Genomic DNA, 12,537 nt, shown 5'->3' with positions numbered 1-12,537 from the left:
GGGCCAAAAAGGGGGCAATTTGGCTATATTGCTATAAACGACTTCTTCTGTAGAACTATGCCATGGATATTGATCATATTTGGTTGGAAGCATTCATGGGAGGCAGGGATTCAAAATTGTACCAATGGTGGGGCTGACCCCCAGGGCTAAGGGGTGGGGCCAGAAAAAGTGTATTACTTGGAAATGGTCGAGATCCCCACCATATAACCATGGTATACAATTGCTTAGTATAAAGAGAAGAATGCACATTTGCTTCCAGGATGGCTATAGGGTCTGGCCCCACCCTTGGAGACATAGTCCCTGGGCCATAACTTTAAAACTTTTGAGATCCCCACCCAAAAACTATATATACAATTGTTGGGCATAAAAAGACGCATGCAGTCATGATATTAGAATTGACCCCGGGGTCTGCCCCACCCTTGCAGACTTAACCCCTGGGTCATAACTTTGAAACGGTTGAGATCCCCACCCCAAAACTTTATATACAAATGCTGGGCAAAAAGATACAAATGCAGTCACGATATTAGAATTGATCATGGGGTCTGGCCACAACCCTAGGGACCTAGTTTCTGGGTCAAAGCTTGGAAACAGTTGAGATCCCCACCCCATAACCATACATAAAATTGCTGGGCATGAACACTCTAATACAGATATGCTACAAGGATTGGCCTTGGGGTCTGGCATATTCCCTTGATCTCATTTGGAGAATATTTTGCCATGATTGCTTTGGTATCCAGGTGAGCGATACAGGCCCTCTTGGCCTCTTGTTTTTAAATACTTTTGAGATATATTTTGGAGACCTAAGTGTTTCAATACGTAGCAATCACGATGTAATCAGACAGTTTTAATGACTTAAAATAACTCAATACATTTTGTCATTCACAGAATGATATTAAATTAAATTTAAGATAAATCTCCCATCTTAATCAATAGTCTTTTGTACATTGTATATGTATTTCACTATTTGTATTGAAAGCGTTTGCCACCATTCATCCGTAGTATGAGAATGTATTAGGAAAAACCAAGTGTATGTGTAGGCTTAATATAACCTACAAATCTATGTATAGCGTTGTGGATTCCCAAATAGACTATATATAAGTCTGCGGCAACACACAATATGGCTGCCCAGTGAAACAGGACAGTATGTAGGCCGAATGAAATATGGAGTTTGGCCGGATTGTCGATGTTCTGATCGTGAGATTTTGAGCCAGAGATCTCGCTAATTCATGGCGACGCTACTTTGTGACAATATGCCTGCAAAAATAGACATGGACTGTTGGCAGGCTACGCTGAAAGTTCACGCCTTCCCCCGTATGGCGTATTTGTATGACAAGTTGTACGGGAAATTAGATACATTCAAAATATCATTGCCACTTGAGCCAAAAGAACTCCGGAACAACTTAGCGTCTGTCATCGACAATGTTTTCTGTCCAGTAACACTGTATGTCGTGAAAAAAACAACGGATGGCAGTTCGATCGAAGTTCAGGAATTTCTGTCAAAGCATTTGTGCGATGGGGCAGTGGAACCTGATCGTTGTTCTGTAGACAACATGTGCTCTAGTATGAAGGGTAAAAAAACGCCATCTGTGTTATTGGCATTGATCTCAGGAGACTGTATGACCGCTGATTGTGTAAGTATTAAGTTTCCTATTTATATATATTATCATTTGATATATCTTATATAATATATATGGGGCAAAGAAGTAATTCCAACAGTGATCTTATCAACTTGTCATACAAATACGCCATACGGGGGAAGGCGTGAACTGTCAGCGTGGCCTGCCAACAGTCCATGTCTGTTTTTGCAGGCATATTGTCACAAAGTAGCGTCGCCATGAATCTTATCTTTGACCCATACCATTATATATAATATATATATATATAGAATATGACACGTTTTCCTACATCATCATTGGTAGGATCATAATCACGTGGAGGTCGATGATTTGTGAAAAATACAATATGTATGTGTGTCTAGGGAGGATTGAGTGCCATGCTCTGAAAAGGGGTCAGATGAACTGCTATAGACATATTAATTGCCACTTTAAGGTCAACTGGTTCGAAGGGCCAAGTGAGCTTATGCCGTGGTGTGGCAACCGTCGTCCGTCCGACAACTTTTTACTTAAAACTTTTGAATATTTGGCCAGTTACATGCTTGGATGAAGGACAGCCATGTTTGTTCAAATGGATGACCTTTGCCTATTTTTAAGGTCACAGTGGTCAAATATGTTAAAATCGTTAACAACTACTTCTAAATAACCAATAGGACCAGGATGGTGATATTTGGCCAATAACATACAGGGATGAAGCGCTAAAAAGTTTGTTCAAATGAATGGCCTTGACGTTTATTCAATGTCACAGGGGGTCAAATATGTAAAAAAAAACTTCAAACGACTCCTTCAAAATAAAAATAAAAGAGGCCTAGGGTGTTGATATTAAGCTAGTAACAGGCTCGAATAAAGGGCTACTAAGTTTGTTTGTGTGAATGACCTTAACTTTTACTTATGCTCACTTGGGTCAAACATGTTTAAGAGCTTGAAACGACTTCATATGAGTGAAGAAGAAGCCTAAGGTATTGCTGTTTGGCAAATAACATGCTTGGACAAAAGGCTACTTAGTTTGTTCAAATTAATGACCTTGACTTTTATCTAAGGTCACAGGGATCAATATCTTTAAAAACATTCGGAAAAAATCTTCTTATTAACAAAAGGTCAAGAATGTTGATATTTTGCCAGTAGCATGCTGGGATGAAGGGTTACCAAATGTGTTCAAATGAATGACCTTGATATTTATTCAAGGTCACAGGGGTTGAATATCTTAAAAACATTCAAAAAACTTCTTCTAAATAACCATAATGTCCCGTGCATGCATATTAGGACAGTTACATGTTGGAATGAAGTTTGTTAAAATAGACCTTGACCTATATGCAAGACACAGGGGTCAAATATGATAAATCCTTGAAACGAATTCTTCTGAATAATCAAGAGGCCTTGGGTGATGATATTTTGCCACACGCATGCTGGCATTAAGGGCTACCAAGTTTGTTAGAATAAATGACCTTCGCCCATATTCAAGGTCACAGGGGTCAATGGTCTTGCATAACATTTGAACAACTTCTTCTGAATAACAAAAATGTACATGATTTTGATGATAGGCCAGAATCATTCTCGGATAAAGGGCTGCCAAGTTTGTTCAAACGAATGACCTTTACCCATATTCAAGGTCACAGGGGTCAATTGTCTTAAAAAACCTTCAAATGACTTCTACTGAAAAATCAAGAGGTCCAGGGCGATGCTATTTGGCAAGAAGCATGCAGGGATGAAGTGCTACCAAGTTTGTTCAAATGAATGACCTTTGCCCATATTCAAGGTCACAGGGATCAAATACGTTGAAATCTTTAATCAGCTTCTTCTAAATAACCAAAATATCCAGGGTGATGGTATTAAGTAAGAATCATGCTGGGTGATGGGCTACCAAATTTCCAATGAATGACTTTTACCCATATTCAAGGTCACAGGAGTCAAGTATGTCAATTTTTTAATGACTTCACCTTCATAAAAATGATGGTTATGATGATGGTATCTAGCCAGTGGCATGCTGGTATGAAAGGTTTGAAAAACAGTTGTGCAAAAGAATGACCTTGAATTATTTTTACGGTCACAGGGATCAAATATGTAGAAAAAATATAAATGACTTCTTCTGAATATGTGACAAGTAGCATGTTCAGCTGAAAAACTATCGATAAAGTTCATGTGAATAGCCTTGACACACGTTCAGGGTAACATATTGTCAATTGTGTATAAACCTGTAAAATCATCTCCATAAACAAAAGGTATTGGGTGGTGATATTTGGCAAGTTGGCAAGTTGCATCCTGGGATGAAGGGCCATCAAGTTTGTTCAACTTCATAACTTTCAAGGTCAGAGGGGTCATATGTGTCTAAGACTTTTAACAATTTGTTTGATGACTTTGAGTCAAGACACTTATATTTTGCCTGAAGCTTTATTATACCTCCGCAACAAGTTGTCTGTCTGTCTGTCTGTCCTTAACTAACAGGTCGATTTCATTGAAACTTTACATGAATGATCAGTATCTTATTCAATTGTGCACCGGCATTTTAATTTGGGATTTCGACCCTTTTTGATGGATTTATGCCCCTTTGTGTTAAATACTTGTCCGCGCAAATCCTCCTTAACTAACCGGTCAATTTCATTGAAACTTTGCATGAATGATCGGTATCTTATGTAGTTGTGCACCGGTATTTTAATTTGGACCTTTTTGGAGTTATGCCCCTTTGTGCGAAATACTTGTTTTATTTAGATAAGCAAAATCATGGGTCCCTGCAGGTAGGGCGTAAGAATTGTACCTGCTGACCCCATTGCATGATCGTAGGAGGCGATTAAATCTGGGATCTTATCATTTCTGTTCTTTCTGAACAATTTTCTTCTTTCTAATGTTTCTTTTGACAATGCCTCACTTTTGGCCTTTAGTTGAGCGTTCGTCCCTGTGAGGAAGGCTTTGGGTTCTGTCCCCTGGCCGAGACATACCAGAGTCTGAAAAAAATGGTAGTTTCTACTCCTGCTTAACGCTCAGCAATTTAGGAGTGGGACGACTGGTTCACCCTTTGTCAGTATAATGTGACCGGGTCGTGTGTTCTGCTTGTTGTCTTCGGCAGTATGTTTCAGTAATGTAGCACTATAAAGTCGGCATCAGTTCCGCGCTATCACAAGGAGACAAACACGAACATATCGCAGCTTCCCAAAGCACACACGCATACACTACACGCATGCATCTTGCACACAGGGGAGGCTGTCCTTAAATAGCTGTTGATAGGACGTTAAACAATACTAAACCAAACCAAACATGGGCCCCAAACCTCTTGGTTATACAGTGGAGAGCTTATCAGGCTGGTCCCTAGAATTGGAGGAGATATCTCCATTACCTCTTCCAGCAAAACTCGATATGGGCTAACAAGTTTTGATTTGCAAGTATGTTTTGGCATCGAGAGGGAGTACAGGAAGTATATGAGTGACCTAAAAAATGTATATACTTAAATAAGTGTACAGCTCAGCCAATAAAGAAATCATTACTGGTGGAAGACTATATAACTTTACATTATTAAGCCTTTAGCTTACAGTTCTGGCTTATATAGGAGCGGGGGTATTAGTTAGCCTTTGGCTTCCAGGTTCTAGTTTTAGTCTTCTTTCAAGGTTATAATTGTGAGATTAATACAAGGTGATCAATGCATGCCCATATTTGCCACCAAAGCTGTTTTCGATTAAGTTTTTACTGATTTTAATCACTTTTGGAGGGAGTTACACATTTTCTAAAATGTAAAATAACGAATAAACAACTTTTTGCATGTGATGTTTTATTAACTCATTTTTTTTTACAATTTAGAAAACTCGCACTAAAATTTTACACAGTTTTGAGAAGAGAATACATGCAGAAACTGTTTCGGATTTGACGCATTTTACAATAAAAATATCGTATATTGAGTGTAGATATAGTACCATTAATCAATTGAAGTCATTTTTATTGTCTTTTTAATTAAAAACGTGCAGCTTATACTCCAAAAATACAAATTAATAATTTGAAATTGAAGCCAAAATACCTGGTAAACCATTATATCTTTTTACGTAGAACCCCATTGTTTTCCTGTTCTGTACCTTCTAATTCATAACTATATTACACTTTCTTGCTGTCTGCATTTTGTAATTTGAAAGAGCAGCACTTTTATCGGCAAAATAATGAATCATGTGTTTGATTTTCTGTAGATGAATATAAAACAAATAAAACACATGTTACTCATTAATTTATGATAACCTTGACCTTTGATTAAGTATGGAGTACATTGTACTTTAGTAGTTTTAAGTCGGAGTTCGACTTAATTTTGTGTAAATGATCCTTGTAGCATTACTCGGAAAATCAAAGAAATCTGATTATAATGTTTTTAGGATTCCCGACCGACATCAGACAAAACGCTGTACGAATGAAGGAATATTAACCAAATTTTGTATGAATACATGCAATAATGTGCATGTATGTTTGTATTTACATGCATGTGTACGTATGTAAGTGCATGCAAACTTGCTGATGTTAGTGTATATGTACGTGCATGTGTATGCATGTATGTATATACGTATGTAGGTCGTAGGAGTGTATGTTATGTACGTATATATATGTGTATGTATATGTGTGTGTATAAGTGTTTTGTTAATGTTAAGTGATTATGATACTGATGTATATGTAAACACGTCTGGATGTGTGTGCTGTGTGTGAAATGTGGTACATCTAGTATGTTCTTGTTCTCTAGATGTCCAATACTCTATGTACAAATGTTTTATTCCCCAATCAAATTTCTGAATGTTATATATTGATGAAAAAATGTTGTGAAATTGAAATATTTGAATTTAGATAAAATTAACAGAGAAAAATGAATGAGAGCCCTCCTGTGTGAGGACACCATATTGTTTAGGGGACTGACTCCAGGGCTCCCCAACCCTGGCAGTTCCTATCAATTTATTTATATATATATATGTATATACTCATCAGTATTATATATATATATATAATATTTGGCTGGGGGAAATAAAATATTTGAAAAAAAAAAAAAAAACCACCCCAAATTTTGTATGAAGCATCCTTGGTGGTATTTAATTTTGTATAAAACGGAAGGTATGGCTCCTCAGGGGGCAGAGATGCGGGTCCGATTATCAAGAACATTGAAATAGATTTTCCAAATCTTTCTTTTGAATGAATGGAGGGGTTTAAAACAAATCTGTTGTAGAGCATTCTTGGGCGAGTGGGACTCAATTTTATATACAATGAAGGGTGTGCCCTGATGAAGGCGAAAAAGAATTCAATCTTGTATATAAACCTTGCCCAACCTCAATGGAGACAGAGGGATGGGACTAATTTATGCAAGGGTGTTGCTGAGAGACAGAGCCAATATTTGGAAATATTTTAAGAACAGTAAAATATTTAATGAATACTACGATTGCTTAAATATCCAGGTGAGCGATACAGGCCCACTAGGTTTCTTGTTTATATATACATAAACTTTCCCTTAATAATAATTTTGGATATAGCTGTAGCAAGATTTGGTTAAGAAACTACTATTGATCTGGTGGCTTTTGGAAATAATTTTTGATAGCTAATTTCTTGCCGATGAAGAAACAAATTCAGAGTAACATTTTCGAAACTGGTACGGAGGCCCTTAATGCACATCAATTTAATGGTGTTTACGGTACGTATATATATCAAATTATGCTTTTTTCTTGTGTTTTCATTATCAATATTGCAGTTCTTTTGGAGTGATATATCGATCTTTACTATATAAATGTTTAATGGATCATTTTTGAATTGTAGGATGAAGTGGTCCGAATGCTTAAAGCGCAGTGCCTCGACGAAAGATCTCTACGGAGAATGCTGTTCGTTATTGACGAGAAGGTCACCTCTAGGTCACAGATGTGCAATTATGTAAATAGTCTGTTGAAGAACAACCCGGATGTAAGCTATCCAGATGAATGCAAAGGTTCTCGAATCTTCCATAGGCATGACAGAATGTTACTCAAGGTCATTTCGCGATATCTAGAGGATCATGTTGGCAAGAAGATCAACTACCTTCACTCCTTATGTACGATGCCATTCTTGCAAAAAGATGATGAGAACCGCTCAAAAGAAAAGGTTCGGGTGTATCTTCTTGATGTGTTTCAGTCTACACATGAAAAACTCCATGATTTGGCAAAACAGGAAATCGATCGACAGCTGAATCTAAGCAATGAATGTGAAAAGCAAACTAACAGATTTCTTGGGAGCATTCTCCCGCAGTACGGGGTGCTTGTTACAAAACAGGCACTGCAGAGATATTGCTCACAAGCAAGTCTTGAAATAAATTATAAACACGTGAGCTATTTCGTGCATGAGTACCTATCAAGCAACTCGTCAAGCATGTTTAGCGGAATTGTCACTGGAACGATCATGTTCTCGAAAGGAAATGTTCTTCAGCGTAAACATTGTGGAAGTCCAAATGCAATCGCTAATCAGATTATCCAAATCGTTGTCGATGACAGACAAAACATTTCGACTGCAATGAGTAACGAAATTCAACATGCTACTAGAGCATTAATGAGGTATTTTGAATTTGCAAAAGTGCATTTGCAAGAAATTTACGAACTGTTCAACAACATTGTCTGTGAGAGGTTCAGTGACGACGTACAAATCGGCGCCCAAATCTCTCTCTGTCGGTAAGTGAATACTTATTCGTTTTTCAATCACTCCTTTTACTTTGAATTGTATCTATCTAATCTTGCTTTAACGGGTTATCGGTATAAGATAAGCAAAAACGTATTGAGTAAAATTTAAACTCCTTATAAAGAATCGTTGAAAAAATTATTCACATCAGTGTATTTATTGTTTTAAAATTAAGCTGTATTATTTTGCTTGATTTTATTGATTTACTCATGTAGTATAAATATATTTGTGTATTTTTATTTATTTGTTTATTCATTTTGTGATTAAGATATGACATACTTTCTGTAGCATTTTTGAAAATATTCTGTAACAATGTCTAATTGCTTTTATCAGGATACCAGGATTGAAATCCTTCGGATACTGGAAAGGCGACTTTGAAGTGAGCGTTTGCGAAGACAAATGGAAGGGTAAGATACCGTTATTAATGCAGGAACTTCGTGACGCCATACGTGGAGACCAAAATGCAATAAATGCAGGAATTGCCAAAGAAAACATTCATTTTCGGGCATCCGAAAAAAAATTACAGTTCCATTTGTATACCGGGGAGTCTGGCAAGGAATGCTATGGATCTGTTACTCTGTTCGGAAGACGAATAAGAGACAAGCATCTGGTCTGCTTCACATGTAAACATGTTGTTCCAAGGAAAAATGTCCATGTTAAGTTGCTTGACAATCTTTGTGATCATACACAAGAGAACGGTGTACACTGCAATTGTGTACTTTCCACTGGAGTATGTATCCACACTCATGGCGTCGAAGATAAGAACCTTCTTGGTGATGGCTTCGTGGATATTTCCTGTGTAAGTGTAAAAGAGCCCTACCCGTTTGATATCAGCATACAAGGACCAACACCCGGTCGAAATAGGGTCGTAAGCGCTTTCGACAGAAATTTCTATCAACGACGCGGGGGTGAGGTTTACAAGAAGGGGAAAGACAACCGCACTGCTTATGGAAAATACGTCGACTTCCAGTACCTGACACCTAGAGAGGACGAAGAAGAAGATAATGAAAACAACGGGCTTTGGGATTGCGGCCACGATCATAGCGTGTACATCCCATTCAGTGATGGCCCAAGAAAGATTGACCTCATTGAAGAAACGGAAAATTCCGAAGTTTCCTTTGGGGATAGAGGCCATAGTGGAGGGTTGGTCTCCTTTGTCAGCTGGAATGGAAACGCCGATGTGGTGACACCAGCTTTGGTCTATGTAGGGAGATGGCCTGACCGCGACAAGACATTTATGTGCTACAGACTTCACGAGGCTCTCGAGTGCCTCACACTAAACAACCGACACGCAGAATTCTCGCTCAATTACGATGACAACAGTTACCAAGACATTCATCCAGAAACTGGCTGACGAAACCGGTACGTATCTGGATATTAGGACTGACATCCAGATACGCTGATCCATCGCACCGAAATAGCACATCGGACAATTGATATCTCAAAATCGTGGATCTAGCTGACATCTATGAAAAGCTTATCTAATAGGGTTCTGATATCATGTGTTTACTAGATAGTTTCGACGACGTTTGACGACATTCAGTGTTTGCATGGCTTTAGTTTCATATTTTCCAAAATTTAATTGACAGTTGGCTGAAATCATGTAAAAGAACAAAAAGGAATTTCAATTTCAATGAACATTTTGAAGTTTGAACTAATATTTGATGCAAGGAATCGACACTTTGTATTATAACATAATACCATGTTGATAATGGTAATATTCTATGGCCGAGTATAAACCATCAACCATATTTATCATGGCCAGGCTTTTCCATCTAACGCGGTTACATATGGCGATAAAAATAATTCTGCACGCGAAGACGATATCAAGGTTTTCAAACCAGACCGAAGGAAATTCATTGGTTGAACAAGTGTCGTCCAGATATGCGCAACAGAGGTAATTGTTTCTTTACACATGCGCATTATATATTACAAAAATGAGTTCAATCGTTCTCTAGTTAGACCTGGGTCACCTTGACTGATGATCAAATTAGGCCATTATCATCTTTATGATTTTGGAATGCATACTAAAAGCAACAGTCATAACAAATTTCAATGGTCATAAGCATACAACTGTGCAATGTTCTACAATCTAGTAACACGATGCGCTTTTTTAACACTTGAACAATCGCAAAAGAGTGTACCTGACTTTTCTGCAGATCAGGCGGTGACTTACCATTTTCAGTACACTTTGTAAAATGGAGATTTGGTTATGTGAAATTGAAATAGCACATGGTATATTTGTGAATACTTTTATTGAAATTCTACGCAGAGTTTCGAGGTGTGCTGGAACGTTACAATCGGATCAACTATAGTTAGTAATATTCGGGGACAATGAACAAATCAAGAATATACCTTCTGTATCCCACTGCACATGTATCGTACATTTGTAGAAGGAGACTTATGTTGGACCCTTGCAGAAAATCTTCCGTGTCTTCTACGAAAGGGGACATGGAAGCGACCTAAATTAGTCTACCAACGCTTTTGCAACACCTGGGATCTGTTTCATTTCTAATCTTACCTATCTCCTTTCTTTCTGTCCTGTCTTTCGGTGACTTCCAATTACATTCACACATGGATGTTAACAGATAGATAGTCCACAGACGTAAGAGTCAAGTAATGGTGTATTTCTACAATGAAATGTTGAATGATCCAGTAGGATTGTACAAAGGCACTGTACTTTACACTTCTAATTATTGATATCAGTTAAATAAGGCACCAGCCTTTCAAGACGGATGTGTTCGGATTCCCGACACGATCGTATTATTTCCAGAGACATTATTTATTCTACCTACCATACACTTTTTTGGGATGGGTATTAAGGTATGAAATTAGTCTTTCAAATAGGATTCAAGGCCATGCCATCTGTCAAACTCTTCGGGGTTACTTTAAAATAAAGTGTGACAGAAAAATCTTAGAAAGGTAAAATGGGTGACAAGATAGTCAAACGTGGGAGCAGATGCTATGATATATATGTTCGATAAATGCAATCATTCATCCCTGAAGACACATTTGAACTCCTCCAATTCAAAGGTTGGAATAGTTTATAATGAAATTTCAGTGGTAAATAAGTAAAATGTAAGATCCCAAACAAAAAATGATAATCAATTTTTATTATGTAAATGCAGTTTCTGGTAAATTTTTGGCATACCTGATTAAGGCTATTCATAGCATAAACATCGAATAACGCTTTAGGAAGACATATTTTAACGCTCATTGTTACATGCACATAATTTTTTTTACGTGTTGTATCATAAATGTTTAATGACTGATAAAACTGATAAAATTTGATGTCAACTATGACAACGGGTGATAGAAAGTTGAAACCTCATTATTTGTGCTGTCTTTTCTGTAACCGTTTTTTTACAACACTGTAAAAGTCTGACATGCTTAACCTTTATAACCTTTGTAATTATATTTTGATATAATCCCATTTTATATTGATTCATCTTACAGAACCATAAAAACATGTTTTACTTAAGACTATAGCTGTTTAATTTTATTACAGTTTTTCTATCATTTTTAATATATATTTCAGTTCTGTATCGATTGATCTCATTAGTAAATTACATATAGTAATCAGATTTTTAATTGTGATTTTGCTGCCGTTTAATCGGTATATACATGTAAATATATATTATTATAACTTGTATATAAATGACAATATACTATTATGTCAACAATCACAGTTAACAGCATGAAATACTTCAGATTCGAGGGTATAATGGTGTTTCCTGTTTCGTTGATTGTTTTTAATACATCTTATTTTTGCTTTAAAAATGTGACTGAATTGGCGATGAAGTGGTAGATTTACATTCAATGCATAAATACATGTATATTCGGAACTGTTTCAGTTTTTACCTTTAAACACGTGTGTTTCTTGTAATGATATGTCTTGATGAATTTATCAAACACTTTTGTATTTTTCTATCGGCTTTATATATTTTACATACATGTATATTTGTATAACTTTTTTTATATCTAACATTTTTTTTTACAATAAGTAACTATGAATTGTGAAAATGCATTAGCGTGTTATCAGATGCATATTATCATTGAATATATTGTAGTTGTTTTATATTTCATTACAATAGTTGTAGTCAATTTGCTTATAACACAAAAAAAAGTTACAAAACTAATCTGTTTGATTTAACACAGCAGGTGGAACTGTGTACAAATATGTATTTTATTTATATGAAAATAGTATCTTTTATTTATATAAAAGTATAGCTTTATTAATTTATTTGACTTGTGGCCAAACAAAACGCAAGTTCTGTTATGT

The 12,537-nt window shown here is 36.6% G+C and overlaps 1 protein-coding gene across 1 annotated transcript; it reads left to right on the top strand.

Annotated features, from left to right (window-relative positions):
- Positions 1–1,111: 1,111 nt before the first annotated feature.
- On the top strand, positions 1,112–11,293 carry LOC110462959. Its single transcript, XM_021517245.1, has 3 exons — positions 1,112–1,631; positions 7,371–8,248; positions 8,589–11,293. Exons 1-3 carry the CDS (start codon positions 1,227–1,229, stop codon positions 9,607–9,609), a joined length of 2,304 nt encoding a protein of 767 aa, XP_021372920.1. The 5' UTR covers positions 1,112–1,226; the 3' UTR covers positions 9,610–11,293.
- The last annotated feature ends 1,244 nt before the right edge of the window (positions 11,294–12,537 follow it).

Source organism: Mizuhopecten yessoensis, unplaced genomic scaffold (assembly GCF_002113885.1).
Source record: "Mizuhopecten yessoensis strain PY_sf001 unplaced genomic scaffold, ASM211388v2 scaffold1471, whole genome shotgun sequence".
NCBI classification, from domain to species: Eukaryota; Metazoa; Mollusca; class Bivalvia; order Pectinida; family Pectinidae; genus Mizuhopecten; species Mizuhopecten yessoensis.
This window is presented reverse-complemented; position numbering and strand designations above follow the sequence as displayed.

Excerpts from the sequence above, each read along its gene's own strand:
- LOC110462959 (XM_021517245.1), top strand. The coding sequence starts at position 1,227 with ATGGCGACGCTACTTTGTGACAATATGCCTGCAAAAATAGACATGGAC. Across the intron at positions 1,632-7,370 it reads ACTGTATGACCGCTGATTGT|GATGAAGTGGTCCGAATGCT; the intron begins GTAAGTATTAAG and ends TTTGAATTGTAG. Across the intron at positions 8,249-8,588 it reads GCCCAAATCTCTCTCTGTCG|GATACCAGGATTGAAATCCT; the intron begins GTAAGTGAATAC and ends TGCTTTTATCAG.